The sequence below is a fragment of the Heterocephalus glaber genome, unplaced genomic scaffold (assembly GCF_053883595.1).
Source record: "Heterocephalus glaber isolate CG9 unplaced genomic scaffold, H.glaber_assembly_v1.0 deba00000331, whole genome shotgun sequence".
Taxonomy (NCBI): Eukaryota; Metazoa; Chordata; class Mammalia; order Rodentia; family Bathyergidae; genus Heterocephalus; species Heterocephalus glaber.
The window spans coordinates 57,858,263-57,872,949 of record NW_028258142.1 but is presented as its reverse complement, the minus strand read 5'-3'; the positions used below and the strand labels follow the sequence as shown (position 1 = coordinate 57,872,949).

The window sequence follows — 14,687 nt, the reverse complement described above, 5'->3', positions numbered from 1 at the left end:
TCCCAACACATTTTAGTAAATTTCAGCAAACTAAGTAATACTTTATACTTGGTTTAACATATAGACATATCTTAAAAATCTGTCCATGATCTTGCACAAGCTACCCTACCTCTCAGCAATTTCATGCTAAATATATTGAGCCTATAAATTCCAGTTACTAGCTCTGTACCTTTTCTGAGTTTAATGTCTAGACTCTACTAATAGTCACGTTTGACAACTGAGCACTTGAAATGTGTGATCTGAAATGTATTACAAGTATAAAGCACAAGGCAGATTTGAAATATTCAGAGTCCCTTAATATTTTTTAAAATTAGGGCCGGGGATTTAGCTCAGTGGTTCCGGGGCCTGCCTTGCAAGAGCAAGGTCCCAAGTTCAATCCCCAGTACTAAAAATATATATATATATTTTTAAAAATTATATGCTGAAATGATAGTATTATTTGGTTATGTGCTGAAACGATAGCACAGTATCCCTGACTCACAAGAGTTCCATTCCAGAACGATCATAAATTGATTTGTAATCCGACAGTGAGTCTTAACGACAGTACACCTATGAATCTTACAGAGTACACCTGTGAAAGTTTGCAACTCAAATGTTCCTAAGTTGGGAACTTACTATATTTTTATGACAGGCTAAGTAAAATATGTTAAAATTAATATTACCTGTTTCTTTTTGCCTCATTAATGTGGCTACACGATAATTTAGAATTATCCACATTGTTCACACATTTTTACAAAGACATTGCTGATCTATAATACCTTTCCACTTGTAAAAATTCAACTCATTATTCAAAAATTAACCTTTTCCACCTGGATATGGTGGTGCACTCCTGTAATCCAGCACTCTGGCAGGCTGAGACAAGAGGATCACAAGTTCTAGCCCAGCTTGGGCAACTTAGGGAGATCCTCTCTCAAAAGAAGGGAAGGGGCAATGAAGGTGTAGCTCAGTGTAAAGGCTCCAACTTTAATCTTTAGTACAGGGGAAAAATGGGGGAGGGCTGGGTATGTAGCTCAGTGCAAAGGTACTGGATTCAATCTCTAATACTTGAAAACGGGGGAAGGGAGACTCCTCTTCCATAATATGTTCCAATCTTCCCTAATTCTCCTTTACCTAGTTTATACTTCTTTCATGTCCTTATCACTTACATATTTGGAATCAGTTATTTTTTGACTCATTCATAACTTTGGGTTTTTTCTGGTGACAGGTCTGTGTAGTTTAGGTTGGACTTGAGCTCACTAGGTAGTCTAGGCTGGCCTCAAACTCCTAGAGATCCTCTTGACTCAAGTCTCCTGTTGCTGAGATTACAGGTGTGCGCCACCATGCCCCACATCATCAATAACTCTTAAGAGCATATTTATCTTTTTATTCTCAAGAGCCTCTAATTTAAAACCTTGCCAAACCACTCCATTAGTTAACTAATAAAATATATTCCAAATTACATCAATACTATCTATCTCATGGAAATGGAAATGAGAAAAAGGGAAACAATTCTGTGTATTTGTATTGTGATTGTTACAATGAAATGTGTAACATTACTTTTAAACATTAATTTTTAAAAAAAATAAACAATAAAAACAAAGCAGAAAAAATTAAAAACAGGGCCAGGGATTTAGCTCAGTGGTTTCACCACCTGCTGTGCAAGCGCAAGGACCAAGTTCGATTCCCGGTACCAAAAAAAAAAAAAAATTAAAAACAAATCCCAGCAGGAAGATCACCGCAAATCTGAGGCCAGCCTGGGCTACATAATGAATTCAAGGCAAACCTGGACTACATAGTGAAACCCTGCCTCTAAATACATACATACATACATACATACATACATACATACATACGACATATTCCTAATGGCTCTAATTTCCACTAACAGGAAGTTAGCAAGTTATTGATTTAAAAAGCCTATCATAGGCCAGGGATTTAGCTCAGAGGTGCCACGCCTGCCTTGCAAGCCCAAGGTCCTGAGTTTGATCCCCAATACCAGGGGGGAAAAAAAAAAAGGCGTATCATAAAAGAATTCAGGTTCAAAATACATAATGTCTGAATAATTAAAACAGCCCAAGAATTCAGGAAGTCATAGTAGATGCATAGTCTTATTAACCACCATTTCTCAGTAATGCTGATACAGACAATCAAAAAGCAAAAAAAAAAAAAAAAAAAATCGAAGGCCACAGAAAACATTTTCAATGTTGTAATGGTGTGGGGTTTTTTTATTTGCTTGCATTCTCCAACCGCCCCAAGTATAAATCTGGCTGAGCTCAGAAGCCAGCCAACCTTACTTTAAATTGTGGTTTTATTGCTTTAAAATGTCACTAAGCCCTACCCTCCTCCCCTGTAATATGTAGATACTAATAGAACTTAAAACTGTAGATTAAAATTTGAGAATTATATGATGATCTCCTCTGCCTACAAAGGAGGCAGTATTCATCAAACAAAAGCTATTATGATGACTAAACCATGCTGTCTCACTCCCCATTATTTAGAGTGAAATCTGTTAAGCAACTACTGCAACATAAATTCCCTAAAGGCAAAAAATATAAATATCCTCTTCTGCAGCAGCATCTTGGATGCAGCAGGCACTCAAGCATGTCCTGAACTGATGCCAGGGATTTAGCTCAGTGGTTCCACTGCCTGCCTTGCAAGCTTCAGGTCTTGAGTTCAATCCCCAGTACAAAAAAAAAAAGTGTGTCCTGAATTGATACAATAACCACATTTCCTGATCAATCTGTGACAGTGGGCACACTGTTGATACTGGTAGAAAAAAATGGAAATAAAAGTCCTTTCACATCAACTTGAGGAGCATGTTTAATTCTGAAGACAAAGCAATGGAACAAAGAAGAAGATACAGTCTTTTTAAATACAGTTCATTTTTAAAAGATCTTAAGTAGCCAGGCGTGGTAGTGCATGCCTGTAATCCCACCCCAGGGGAGGCTGAGGCAGGAGGATCGCCAGGAGTTCCAGGTCAGTCTGAACTACATAGTGAGACCTCCGTCTCAAAAAGCCAAAACCAAAACCAAACAAAAGAAGAAATCTTAATTCACAAAATTTTCATTTCTGTCATATTTGGGTGGTACATAAATAAGAGTAAGATTAATCTCTTCTATATCCTAAACAGATATTCAAGAACTTCAAAACGCTTTTTTTTTCAGTGGTACCAGGGGTGAAACGCAGGGCCACGAGCAGTCTAGGTCAACATTCTACCACTGAACTATACCCCAGCCCCAAAACATGAAATTTTTAATAGAGCAACATATTTCTAGGACTGTCTTACATAATGAAAAACCATATAAACCCAAAGCACTTTCCAATTTAAAAGCAATGATCCCAGGTACCTAAATAAACAAATAAATAAGCAATAATATAAAAGGTCAGCGTTGCTTGGCATGGTGGTGCACACCTGCACACCCAGCACTCAGGAGGCTGAGGCAGGAGGATCACCCCAAGTTTGAGGCCAGCCCGGACTACACAATGAGTTCAAGGCCAGCTGGGCTAAGAGCAAGACCCTGTCTCAAAAAAAAAATAAGTCAGATTACTGCAGTCTAAATAAACATCTCTATTCTACTATGATTTAATCCAAAGAGCTAATTTAAACAAATGGATAAGATTTCTTTCTCCATTAACCACTCAAACCTTTAGGGTTTTTTGTGGGTTTTTTTGGTACCAGGTATCGAACTCGGGACCTTGCGCTTGCGAGGCAGGCGCCGGAACCACTGAGCTAAATCCCCGGCTACCTTTAGGGTTTTGAAAGGCATTTGTGCGGTGAGGAGTCAGAAGACACAATGCTACATAAAAAAACCCACCCCATTTGTCCAAGAGACCACAATTTTTTCTCTTTTCTTTCCTGCTTTGGTGCTAGGGATCGAACCCAGGGCACAGAGCATCCCTGGCAAGCTCTACCACTGAGCTACATATATCCCAGACCTACAACTTGTCACTAAACTGCTATTCACTATTTACTACTTCTAATTTCTACCATATGATAAAATCTTTCTGAACAATCATCTTTTAATCTGTTTTCATTCTTATTTGTATAAAAAATAATTCCTAAGAGTACCATGTGGTGTCTATTCTCCTTAAGTTCACTTTGATTTTTAGCCCAAAAAAATAGACTAATTTTATGGCATCTGGCATAAAGCCCAGACTCATAACTCACTCAAATTTGCTCTTAGGCTAAATGACTCTAAAGAAAACTTTAAATCAGTCTCAAAACTTCTGACTTCCACTGTCTGTCTCACAAGTGCAAGGTCCTGAGTTCGATCCCCGGTACCAAAAAAAAAAAAACTTCAGATGTCTTTTCTCTCGATTCATGATGATTTTTTTTTTTTTTTGCTGAAATGATTTTCTAATGCTATACAAAGAATGCTGGGCTAAGAATCAGAATACCTGTATTCTAACCTACTTTGTGCCATCAAACATATGACCTAAAACATTTCTATTCTTAGTGTTCTCATTACAAAATTAAATCATAAAAAAAAAAAAATAGGGCCGGGGATTTAGCTCAGTGGTTTCGCCGCCTGCTGTGCAAGCGCAAGGACCCAAGTTCGATCCCCAGTATCAAAAACAAAACAAAACAACAAATAAATAAATTAATTAAATCATTAGCCAAATGTGGTAGCATGCAATTGTAATCCCAGCTACTTGGGAGGCTGTGAGGCAGGAGGATCACAAGTACACGACCAGTCTGGGCAACTTAGTGAGAGCCTCTCAAAGTGGGGGAGGGGGTGGTAACCAGGGATACAGCAAAGTGTGAGGCTCTAGGTTCAATCCTCAGTACTCCAAAATAATACAATAAGGGCCGGGGACTTAGCTCAGTGGTTCCAGTGCCTGCCTCGCAACCGCAAGGTCCTGAGTTCAATCCCAGGTACCAAAAAAAAAAAAAATAAAAAATAAAAAATAATACAATAAATTAAATACATAAGGTCAGGAAATATATCCCAATGATAGAGCACTTATATGAGGGCCTGGGGTCAATCCCTAGCAACTGTACTAGGGAGAAAAATTAAATAATTAATACCGATTAAGATGTTTTTCCCATCTGTATTACACAGTTCCAGGGTTCTCTGCCTACGAAATTTCTGGTTATTGGTTTCATGCACTGGTATTCCACATAATTATTCACTCCAGAAAAAAGGGCACAGCTACTTTTATAGTTACTTTCTCAAGATAATCATTAACAGGGCCGGGGATTTAGCTCAGTGGTTCTGCAGCCTGCCTCCCAAGTGCAAGGTCCCGAGTTTGATCCCTGGTACCAAAATAATAATAATAATCATCATCATTAACATTTCTTCCAGATTTAAAACTGTAGTTTAATTTATTTTATCCAATTTTAAAATTCTTGACCACTACAATTTTATCCTTAGATGAAGACTGAATTATTTTAACTGTCAGACATTTTATTTGCCAACTATTCAAAATGGTCACACAAATCAAACCAAAAAGCATCCTCTTAAATTTGATTAGGTGGGGGGAAAAGGTTGCTTTGTCCACTTGAAATGAATTTTAACATTCTGATCAGAACTGAGCCTAATTTGAAGATCTCAGTCACTAAGAAATATATGCTCAGTGGTAATAATTACAGAAAAATGAAGCATACCCATATATTAAATTTAAAAGAAATGCTAGAATTTAACAGGCTTATTTTATAAAAATTAAAGAGTGACAATGAGGAAATATAAGAAACATCCACATAAAGGTGAAACATTTAAAGGAGTCATAAATTCTACGAATACAAGATTTGATTAATAATCTTATGTCTTAATTCTTAATCTAGAACACTTAAAAAGTATTAAGGCACCTGACTGTGCATGATGAAAATTGATTACCTTATCTGGTGTTGAGTCAAAGGTAGGTTTCCTCTGATTATCCAATGGTAGGTCAGGAGAAGGATTTATCAGATTATCCAAATGACAATTTTCAGGTGCCCTTTTTGTGGTTTTAGTAATTTCAACTCTAACATCATTAATTTTAACTTCTTCAGATGTAATTTCTTTCATTTTTTCCTGTTGGCAAGTTACATTTGTATCATGTTGTTTTGTCCCTAAAAATGTATTCTGAGTCACTGGATGATGTATTTCTAAAACTGGTGGTGAAAAACCAGTTCGTAGTAAGCCCAATTTAGGGTGAACTTGAGAGTCCGACTTATTTTGCTGCACAGAGTTAAATTTTGAGAGTTTAATTTTAGTCCAGTTGGAGTTCTTCTTAGTTGAGCTGTTTATTCCATTTAGTATACACTTCATGGGCTTTGTTTTTCTGCTGGGGAAGAAGCGATTACATTGCACATCCTGACCTGTTTCCTTCTGATGAAGTATTTGTCTGTCAACATCTGCCTCTTCCAATTTTATTTCTGTGGGTATCTCTTCCTTTGCACTTTCTATTTGGGAAGATTCTTTTTTCACCTCTACAGTATCCGACTCAATTTCACCAGCAATTTCTTCACAGAGCTGGAGAATACTACCTCTTTTGCTCTTTCCTGCTTGCTCCAACTCCTCAACACTTTGTTCAGGCACTGAAGGCAGTGGACTTTTTTGGGATTTTGTGCTAGTATTCACTTGTGTATAAAATGACTTCTTCAACTCATCCTTTTTAGAAACCACTGAAGTAGCCACTTTTGATCTTTTTATCTCAGAATTGACAGGCACTGGTTTTGTTTCTTCTTTTCTAGTAGTTTTCTGAAGACATTTTTCAGGCCCTTGTATGGACTGAGAACTACAAGTGTTAGCTGTGTGATCCTCTACTTTGCGTTTTTTTCCTTTCGGAGAATTTATTACTTCATTAATGACTGAATTTTCATCCTCTTTAGAATGAGACTTTATTTCTAGTACTTTTCTTTTCACATGTTTTTTACTTGTTTTATTAGATTTACTTTGAATACTGTTACAATGCTCTTTTCTGGTTGGTGGCAAACTCTGCTTAACTGCTTGAACTTGACGCTGAATGTCTCTACTGCGCAAAGACCTTGTTGAGCATTCTGTTAACTGTTGTAGTCTTTGTGATCTCCGGTTAAGCTGCTCATTTGCTTTAGGGGTTTCATCTAATTTTTTCTGACATAATTTTCTTTTTATTGATTCTTGTTGTGAATGTCCTTTCACAGTTACCATATTTTTACAAATAGATTTAGTAGCTTTTTTATCATTGGAAGATGCCTTTGATGACCTTGTACTCATGCGTGTTCCCAATTCAGGCTGATTTATGTTACTTTCACTGGAAGACTTAACCAATGACTTCACAGCTTCCTTTGAATCTGATTTTTTGATTGGACTGTTTTGAGAACCTTGAATTTCTATTTCTGAATTCTTATCTTCACTTTCTTTAACAACGCCAGAGGAATTTTCTTTTGATTTCTCTGGAATGGACATCACTCCCAAAAACTGTCTTCCTGTTCTGAGTAGTTTTTAAGAGGACTTTTGCGTCCTGCTGTGTGCAAATGCTGAGTATCCAGTATAATTACTGAGGAATAGGTCTTAAAAATAAACTTTAACTGATGCTGACATACATTTTCAGCAAAAATACTAGTTTGCTTCAAATAAGGTTTCTGTCATAACTAGAACATGAAAAAAGCGGGCACGAATACTGAACGATAGTTGCTTTTCTTAGCAAGGCAACAGAAATTTGAAGAAAATTTAATTCTAATTTGATTTTTTAGAAGTTTTTTAATGAAAAACTTAATTCACATTCAATCTGTTTTGCTAACTTTTAATTAATGTTAGTTTCAGGCCTAGCCCTATTGCTGGAGTTAATTATCACCGACCTGACTATTTTGACAAAATTGTTAAAAACTTTTTTCTTCTGAAGTCTACAGTTACTGGGTTTTGCCTCATTTGAAACATATCTTATGGCTAATACGTTTCCTTCCTTGTTTGTTGAGTCTGTTTGTTTGCAGTTCTTGTTTAATTTCCTTCGTTTAATAAAATATTCTATTGATACAGATTTCCTTTTGTGCTGCCATTTCTGAAAAATTAAAAATAAAAATTAAAATTGTACAACCCATAAAATAGGGCAACGCTAATACTAGAACTTTGTTTTTTGGGTTTCTTTTTGGTACCGGGGATCGAACTCAGGACCTTGTGCTTGCAAGGCGGGCACCAGAACCACTGAGCTAAATCCCCGGCAAAACTAGAACTTTGATTTAAATAAAATCTAATTCCTTTTGAAATGTTTAATCTGTACACTTAAGACTAACAGAATGGGGGCCAGAGATTTAGCTCAGCGGCATAGCGCCTGCCTGCCAGGCACGAGGCTCTGAGTTCGATCCTCAGTACCAAAAAAAAAAAAAAGACTAACAGAATGAAGTATCACAAATATGGTTCTATGAACAATCAATAACTAGTCATATAAACACAAAATAGTTGAAAACCAGTCTATTCCTTGATATTTACTTACAATTCTTTTCCCACAAGACAGAATTGATGTTTCAGCCACCATAACTCATGAAAATCTGATAAAACCATTCCTTAAAACCTGCTTTTAACACATAAACAGCACCTAAAAGAAAAAGTATTTTTAAATGTTTAAAAAGACAAAAAAGGGGTAATTATACATTCACCTCTCATTAATCCAATATAACATTCCATAATTCTGCCTTATCTTACCGTTACTTATTTTCAGAGCTCATTTTATACACAGCACAATGTTTCTATTATAAAGTAAACTATGGTACATGCATCCAATGAAGCAGTATACATCCATTTTATGGAAACAATTTTTTAAATACAAAAAACAATTCAGAAGCATAAAATGAAGTAAACTAATAAAATTAAAATCTATTTGAGAAAAAAGTGCATATATATACACGTGTGTGTGTGTATGTGTGTAGACAAAAAATGATACAAGGTTAAAGAAAACAGAATTAAGGACAAACATTTACCTCTATTCTTGTTATGACCCGTGTTTAGATGTCTCCCCCAAAGCCTCATGCTTTCTCAGAGGTGGCTGAATCTAGAGTGTGTGATTGACTCATAGTGGGGCTAGGCCTGAGGGCACTAGGATTAAGGGCGCTGAGTACTACCCGCCCTAAGTAGTCCAAATAAGATAAAACCTACAGGGAGATGCTGTTATGGTCTCTTGTTGCCTTTTCTATGCTCCACGGCATGTGCCACTCTGCCTTGGAGCCAGTCGACTGTGGACTGAATCCTCTACAAACTGTGAGCTAAATAAACCTTTCCTCTTTAACTTTGGGTGTTGGTTATTTTGTCTCAGCATCTAGAGAAAAGTGACTTACACAATTCCCATATAAAACCCACTTGAAAAATAAAACAGCCAGGCACACTGGTGCACACTTGCAATCCCAGCTACTCAGTCGATTAAGGCAGGAGGATTCCAACTTCAAGGGTAGCCAGAGTAACTCAACAAGACCCTATCTCAAAGTTAAAAAAAGCCAGAGGACCGGGGATTTAGCAAGCCAGGCGTGATGTCACACACTTATAATCCTAGCACTCAGAAGGCTAAGGCAGGAGGATCATTTCAAATTTGAGGATAGCCTGGGCTACACAGTGAGTTGGAACTACACAGGAGACCCTGTCTCAAAATAAAAAGGTTTCTGGACCAGGGATTTAGCTCAGTGGTTCCACCGCCTGCCTTGCAGGTAGGTGCAAGGCCCCAAGTTCAATCCCTGGTACCAACAAAAAAAACAAAACAAAACAAAGAGTTTCAAAATAAAAAAATAAAAAGGGCAGGGGTTCAGTAGTAAAGTGCCTTGGGTTCGACTCCTAGTACAGCCAAAAAAAAAAAAAAAAAAAGGCAAGAGAGATTAAAACAAAATATGACTAAGACAAAACCATTAACTTGAAGGACAAAGAACAAGAGAGCAGATGATAAAAATTTAAGATATGGGAGCTACATTTCAAGAGTAGTGTACACTAGGGCCAGGAATTTAGCTCAGTGGTTCCTCTGCCTGCCTCAAAGGCCCAAGGACCCGAGTTCGATCCCCAGTACCCAAAAAAAAAAAAAAAGACTAGTGTACACTAACCTTTTGGGTGTTCAACAACCAAAGCTACTAAGAAAACTGCCAGTATTTCTGCCCCTTGCCATCCAAGGTCAGCCAGGACCCAAGGGATGACAGTGACAGAGAAAAAATGGCAGGTATGACAATAGAAAATATAAATTAGAACTAAAACAAAATACCATTTTCACCTATTGGACTGGCCAAAGAAGAAGAAATTTAACAGCACAGTCTTGGCAAAGGTTTACATCAGATTCAACAACTGATTATATCAGGGAGTCAACCTTTATGCAGGACAATTCAGAAAAATCTATCAAAATTATAAATGCCAAATTTCAAACAATTTAATTTCCAGGACTTTTACTACAGATACACCCAAACAAATGCATAGATAAAAGTAACTAGAGAGGGCTGGGGATTTAGCTCAGTGGTTCCGGTGCCTGCCTCCCAAGCACAAGGTCCTGAGTTTGATCCCAGTACCAAAAAAAAAAAAAAGTAACTACAGAATTCACTGCAATACTCTATCAACAAAGACTGAATACCTCCTCAATAAATAACCATTATTATACTACTGTCTATAAAATTGATACAGTCACACAGAAAACCACTCAATTATGTCAAAGTAGAGCTGAGATTCAACTCAAATCCAGGGAAAATTCTCACGGCTTTTTTATTTGTTTCATTTTTGAGACAGAGTCCCCCTATCTAGTCGAGGGTGGCCTCAAATTCATTATGACCCTGTTCCCTCAGCCTCCCCAGTGCTGGGATTACAGGGTGTTATGGCTGTTGTCTAGATGTCCCTCCAAAGCCTCATGCACTCGTAGGTGGGGCTTTTTCAGAAGTGGCTGGACTTAGAATGTGTGATGCTGGAATTGATTCATGGTGCAGTGCTAGGATCAAGGGCACTAGGATTAAGGGTACGAGTGCCACCTGCCCTAAGTAGCCTGGATAAGATAAAATGGGCAGAAAGACGTTGTTAAATTCCCTTGCTTGCTTGCTTTTGCTGTCTTCTGCTTGCCACAAGCTGGTTCTCCTCTGCATTGTCCCTTTGCCAAGCCAGTTGATTATGGACTGAAATCTCCACAAACTGTGAGCTAAATAAACCTTTCCCCTTTTAACTGTGGGTGTCGGGCATTTTGTCTCAACAAGGACAGAAAAGTAACTAAGACACAGGTGTGCAGTACATCACCACACCCAGCTCCCGTAGGCTTTTTATAGAGAAAATGACAGTATGTTTTTAAAATTTACATGGAAATACAAACCAAATACAAGTCCCAAACCATTTTTTTTAAAGCATAAAGTTGAAATATTAGCATTATCCAATTTCAAGATGTGCTATAAAGCTATAGTAATCAAAAGAGTATAATACCAACAAAAGAACACAGAGATCCGAGATCCCAGCACTTGAAAGGCTGAGGCAGAGGACTGTCCTGAGTTCTAGGTCAGCTTGGGCTAAATAGTGAGCTCGAGGCCAGCCTGAATTACACAGCCAAGACCCCATCTCAAAAGAACAGAACAGAACAGAACAGAACAGAACAGAACAGAACAGAACAAAACAGAACAGAACACAGGAATCAGCAGAAGCAGATACACATCCACGATCAATTAATTTTCAGCAAAGGTGCCAAGGCAAGTCAGTAAGAGTGAGTCTTTTTGACAAATAGAACTAGATTTACAGGATATCCAAATAGCCCCAAAAAAGAAAAAAAGGGAACATGAACCCTTACCCAAAAATATTTTGAGGTTGATCACAGACCTACATGTAAAACTATAAAACTTTTCAAAGGAAAAAGAAAAGTGAAAATCTTTGTTTCTCTGACAGTTTTCTAAGGCAGAAGAATCCTAGTCATTCCACATATGTCTACATAAAGGGCTTGTTCAAAATCTCCAAAATAACTTTATATGCTAATAACCAAAATCTGAAAACAACCGAAATGTCAGGTGAATTCATTAAAACAAAATGGTTACCAATATGTAAGTATTAAAAAAACCAAAAAATACCCTACAAATCTATGGAACAATAAAGATTAACCTTACAATCATCCTGAGTAGCAAAAACTAGAAACAATGGAGTACGAATTTTAAGGTTTAAAGTAAATAATAAAAAGCAAACTAATATGATAGAAAGCAAATCAGTCACTGCCTGGAATCAAGTGTTAGAAAAATGAACTTTTGGGGGTGATGAAAGTATTGTGTATCTTGATTGCGGTGGTGATTTCCATGGGTATTTAAATCTGTGAAAACCTACCAAATCAGCCAGTATGGTGGCACATGCCTATAATCCCAGAACTCTGGGAAGCTGAGGCAAGAGGATCCTAAATTCAAGCCCAACCTGGGTAACTTAACAAGTCCGTGTCTCAAAGTGGGTGAGGGGGGCACCCCTGGGGATACAGTTCAGTGCAAAGACCCTGAGCTCAATGATCAGTATTGGGGGGGATGTCATTTTAAGAAAGTGAAGTGTGCATAAATTATACTCTAATAAATCTGCTAAACAAAAAACTGCTAAAATTGGTATCATCCTATACCCAAGAAACATTAAATCAAAAAGCAAAGCATAGAACAGAGTGTACAGCACATTCCCCTTTGTGTAAAAAGGGAAAACAGAGATGACGGGAAGAAGCAAATACAAAAAAAAAAAAAAGAAGCAAATACAGATTCATGTGTTTATGCACACACAGGTGTAGCAGATAAGAAACTGGTAGCTGTGATGATCTCTGGGAAAGAAATCAATAGGACCAAGTGTCAATAGTGTAAGAAAATTTACTTTTCACTATACAGCCCTTTAAGTGCTTTATTGTGTAGACATATAACCTTGTCAAAAAAATAAAAGTAGGCCAAGCATGGTGGGCACCCTTGTAATATCAGCACTGTGGAAATCTGAGGCAGGAGGATTCAAAGTTCAAACTAAACCCAGGCAACTTAACAATTTAGCGAGGCTGTCTCAAAACAAAAAATAGAAAGGACTGGATACTTACCTGCTCGGTGCAAAGGCCATGTGTCCAATCCCCAGTACCACAAAAGAAGTAAAAATAAAAATATATATATAATTTCATTGCCCTAAAAATATAAAAATATATTTGGTATACTAACTAATCTTGGAAGCATCGTTTAAAATTATAAAAGTATAAGCCACTTTACCTTATTGAAATGGAAGTCTTGTATCACTTTTGAAATTGACTGATGATCCACCTACTGAAGGATTCTTCTAATTACTTCCTGTATATTTGGGAATCTTTTAAAAAAAAAAGAATTCTTTAGCAAAAGTAAAATAAGCTATTAAAAAATCCATAGTACAAAAATAATATTCTCTACTAACTAATTCATTAAAATACCTTAGTCTGCCAGGCAGAGTGGCACATGCCTATCATCTCAGGTACTCAGGAGACTGCGACAGGAGGACAGCAAATTCAAGGCCAGTTTGAGCAATTTACCAACATTTTTTTCAAAATATAAAAAATTAAAAGGGCTGGGGTTGTAGCTCCACGATAGAAGCACATGCCTAGTATGTGCTGGCCCTTGATTCAACCCCAAGTACCAAAAATAACAACTCAGACTAAAAAGTGGCCTAGTGATGATTTTTCACTACTATATGCAAAAACATTTCTTAACTGCAATGCAGTCACCATCTCAATTTCATACCATACAAGAGAACTAGTTTTTCTTCAAAAATAATCATCTCTGTCAGGGATGGTGGCATATGCCTATAATACCAGCACAAAAGGAAGCTAAGAGGAGGATCACAAGTTTTGGCCCACCCTGGCAATTTAGTGACTTAGACCCTATCTCAAAAATAAATAAATAAATAAATAAATAAATAAATAAATAAATAAATAAATAAAGTGAGCTGGGGACATAGCTCAGTGAGAAGGCCCTGGGTTCAATCCTAGTTCTAGATAATAAGAACAATCACCTCCTTCTACCCCAACTGCTCCCTCTAAGTAAGAGATATACTTTCTTTCCCAATTGAGTAGACTTGAGCTTGATGGTGGATATAGTATATACTTCCTTGACCCTGTATCCTTAGCCACCTTACTTGCCTTGCCCCATGTGATATTAGAGGAATGAGGCAGTTTTATCTTGTGTATCTGGGCTTGCTCTCTTGTACCTCTGCTGTCACCATAAGAAGTAAGAACAGTTTCAAAAGGAAGTTACTGCTCCTTCAGCTTAAGTCCCAAAATAAACACAAGTTAAAAAAAAAACAAAACAAGTAGAATTAAATCAACGTCCAAACGAAGGGCCAACCCCAATCTACAGTGAGAGAAGCCTAACTATACACATGTTAAAATGATGTGTCAAGTTCAACCTAACCAAACCACCTCAGCCACCTCAATTCCCATACCATGAAATTCACCTTATAGTGTATGATTTAGTGGGGTTTTTTGTCTATCCACAGAGTAGTACAACAATCACCACTATTTCATTCCAGAATATGTTCACCACCACCCCCAAAATCTCACGCCCATCAGGACAGTCTCCCTTCCCTTCCACTCCCCATCCGTAACAACTAATCTACTTTCTGTCTCTATGGATTTGGCTGTTCAGAAATTTCATAAAAATAAATGCAATTACACAATACATGGCCTTTTGTGACTGGTTTCTTTTACTTAGCATGTTTTCAAGGTTCAACTATATTGTAGCATGAAATCAGAACTACAATGCTACCAGGGACCAAACTCAGGACCTTCCACTTGCGAGGCAGGTGGTGGCACCACTGAGCTAAATCCAGGCCCCTTACATTGCTTTTTATGGCTAAATA

At 37.3% G+C, this 14,687-nt stretch overlaps 1 protein-coding gene across 10 annotated transcripts in view; it reads right to left on the bottom strand.

Moving 5' to 3' along the window:
* Esco1 (establishment of sister chromatid cohesion N-acetyltransferase 1) overlaps positions 1-14,687 on the bottom strand; it is a 66,000-nt gene that overhangs the window by 32,748 nt on the left and 18,565 nt on the right. For 7 of the 10 annotated variants that reach the window (XR_015442407.1, XR_015442416.1, XR_015442410.1 and 4 more), the window contains 3 exons: positions 13,070-13,163; positions 8,374-8,475; positions 5,817-7,941 (listed from right to left, as the gene is read on the bottom strand). Coding sequence is in view for 6 of the 10 variants with exons in the window: in XM_087189783.1 (XP_087045909.1) it covers positions 5,817-7,349 (1,533 nt within the window). In the remaining 4 variants the exon portion in view is untranslated. Of the gene's footprint in view, positions 1-5,816; positions 7,942-8,373; positions 8,476-12,906; positions 12,989-13,069; positions 13,164-14,687 lie in introns of all 10 variants that reach the window. The other 3 variants (XM_087189789.1, XM_087189787.1, XM_013075291.3) reach the window with 2 other exon arrangements.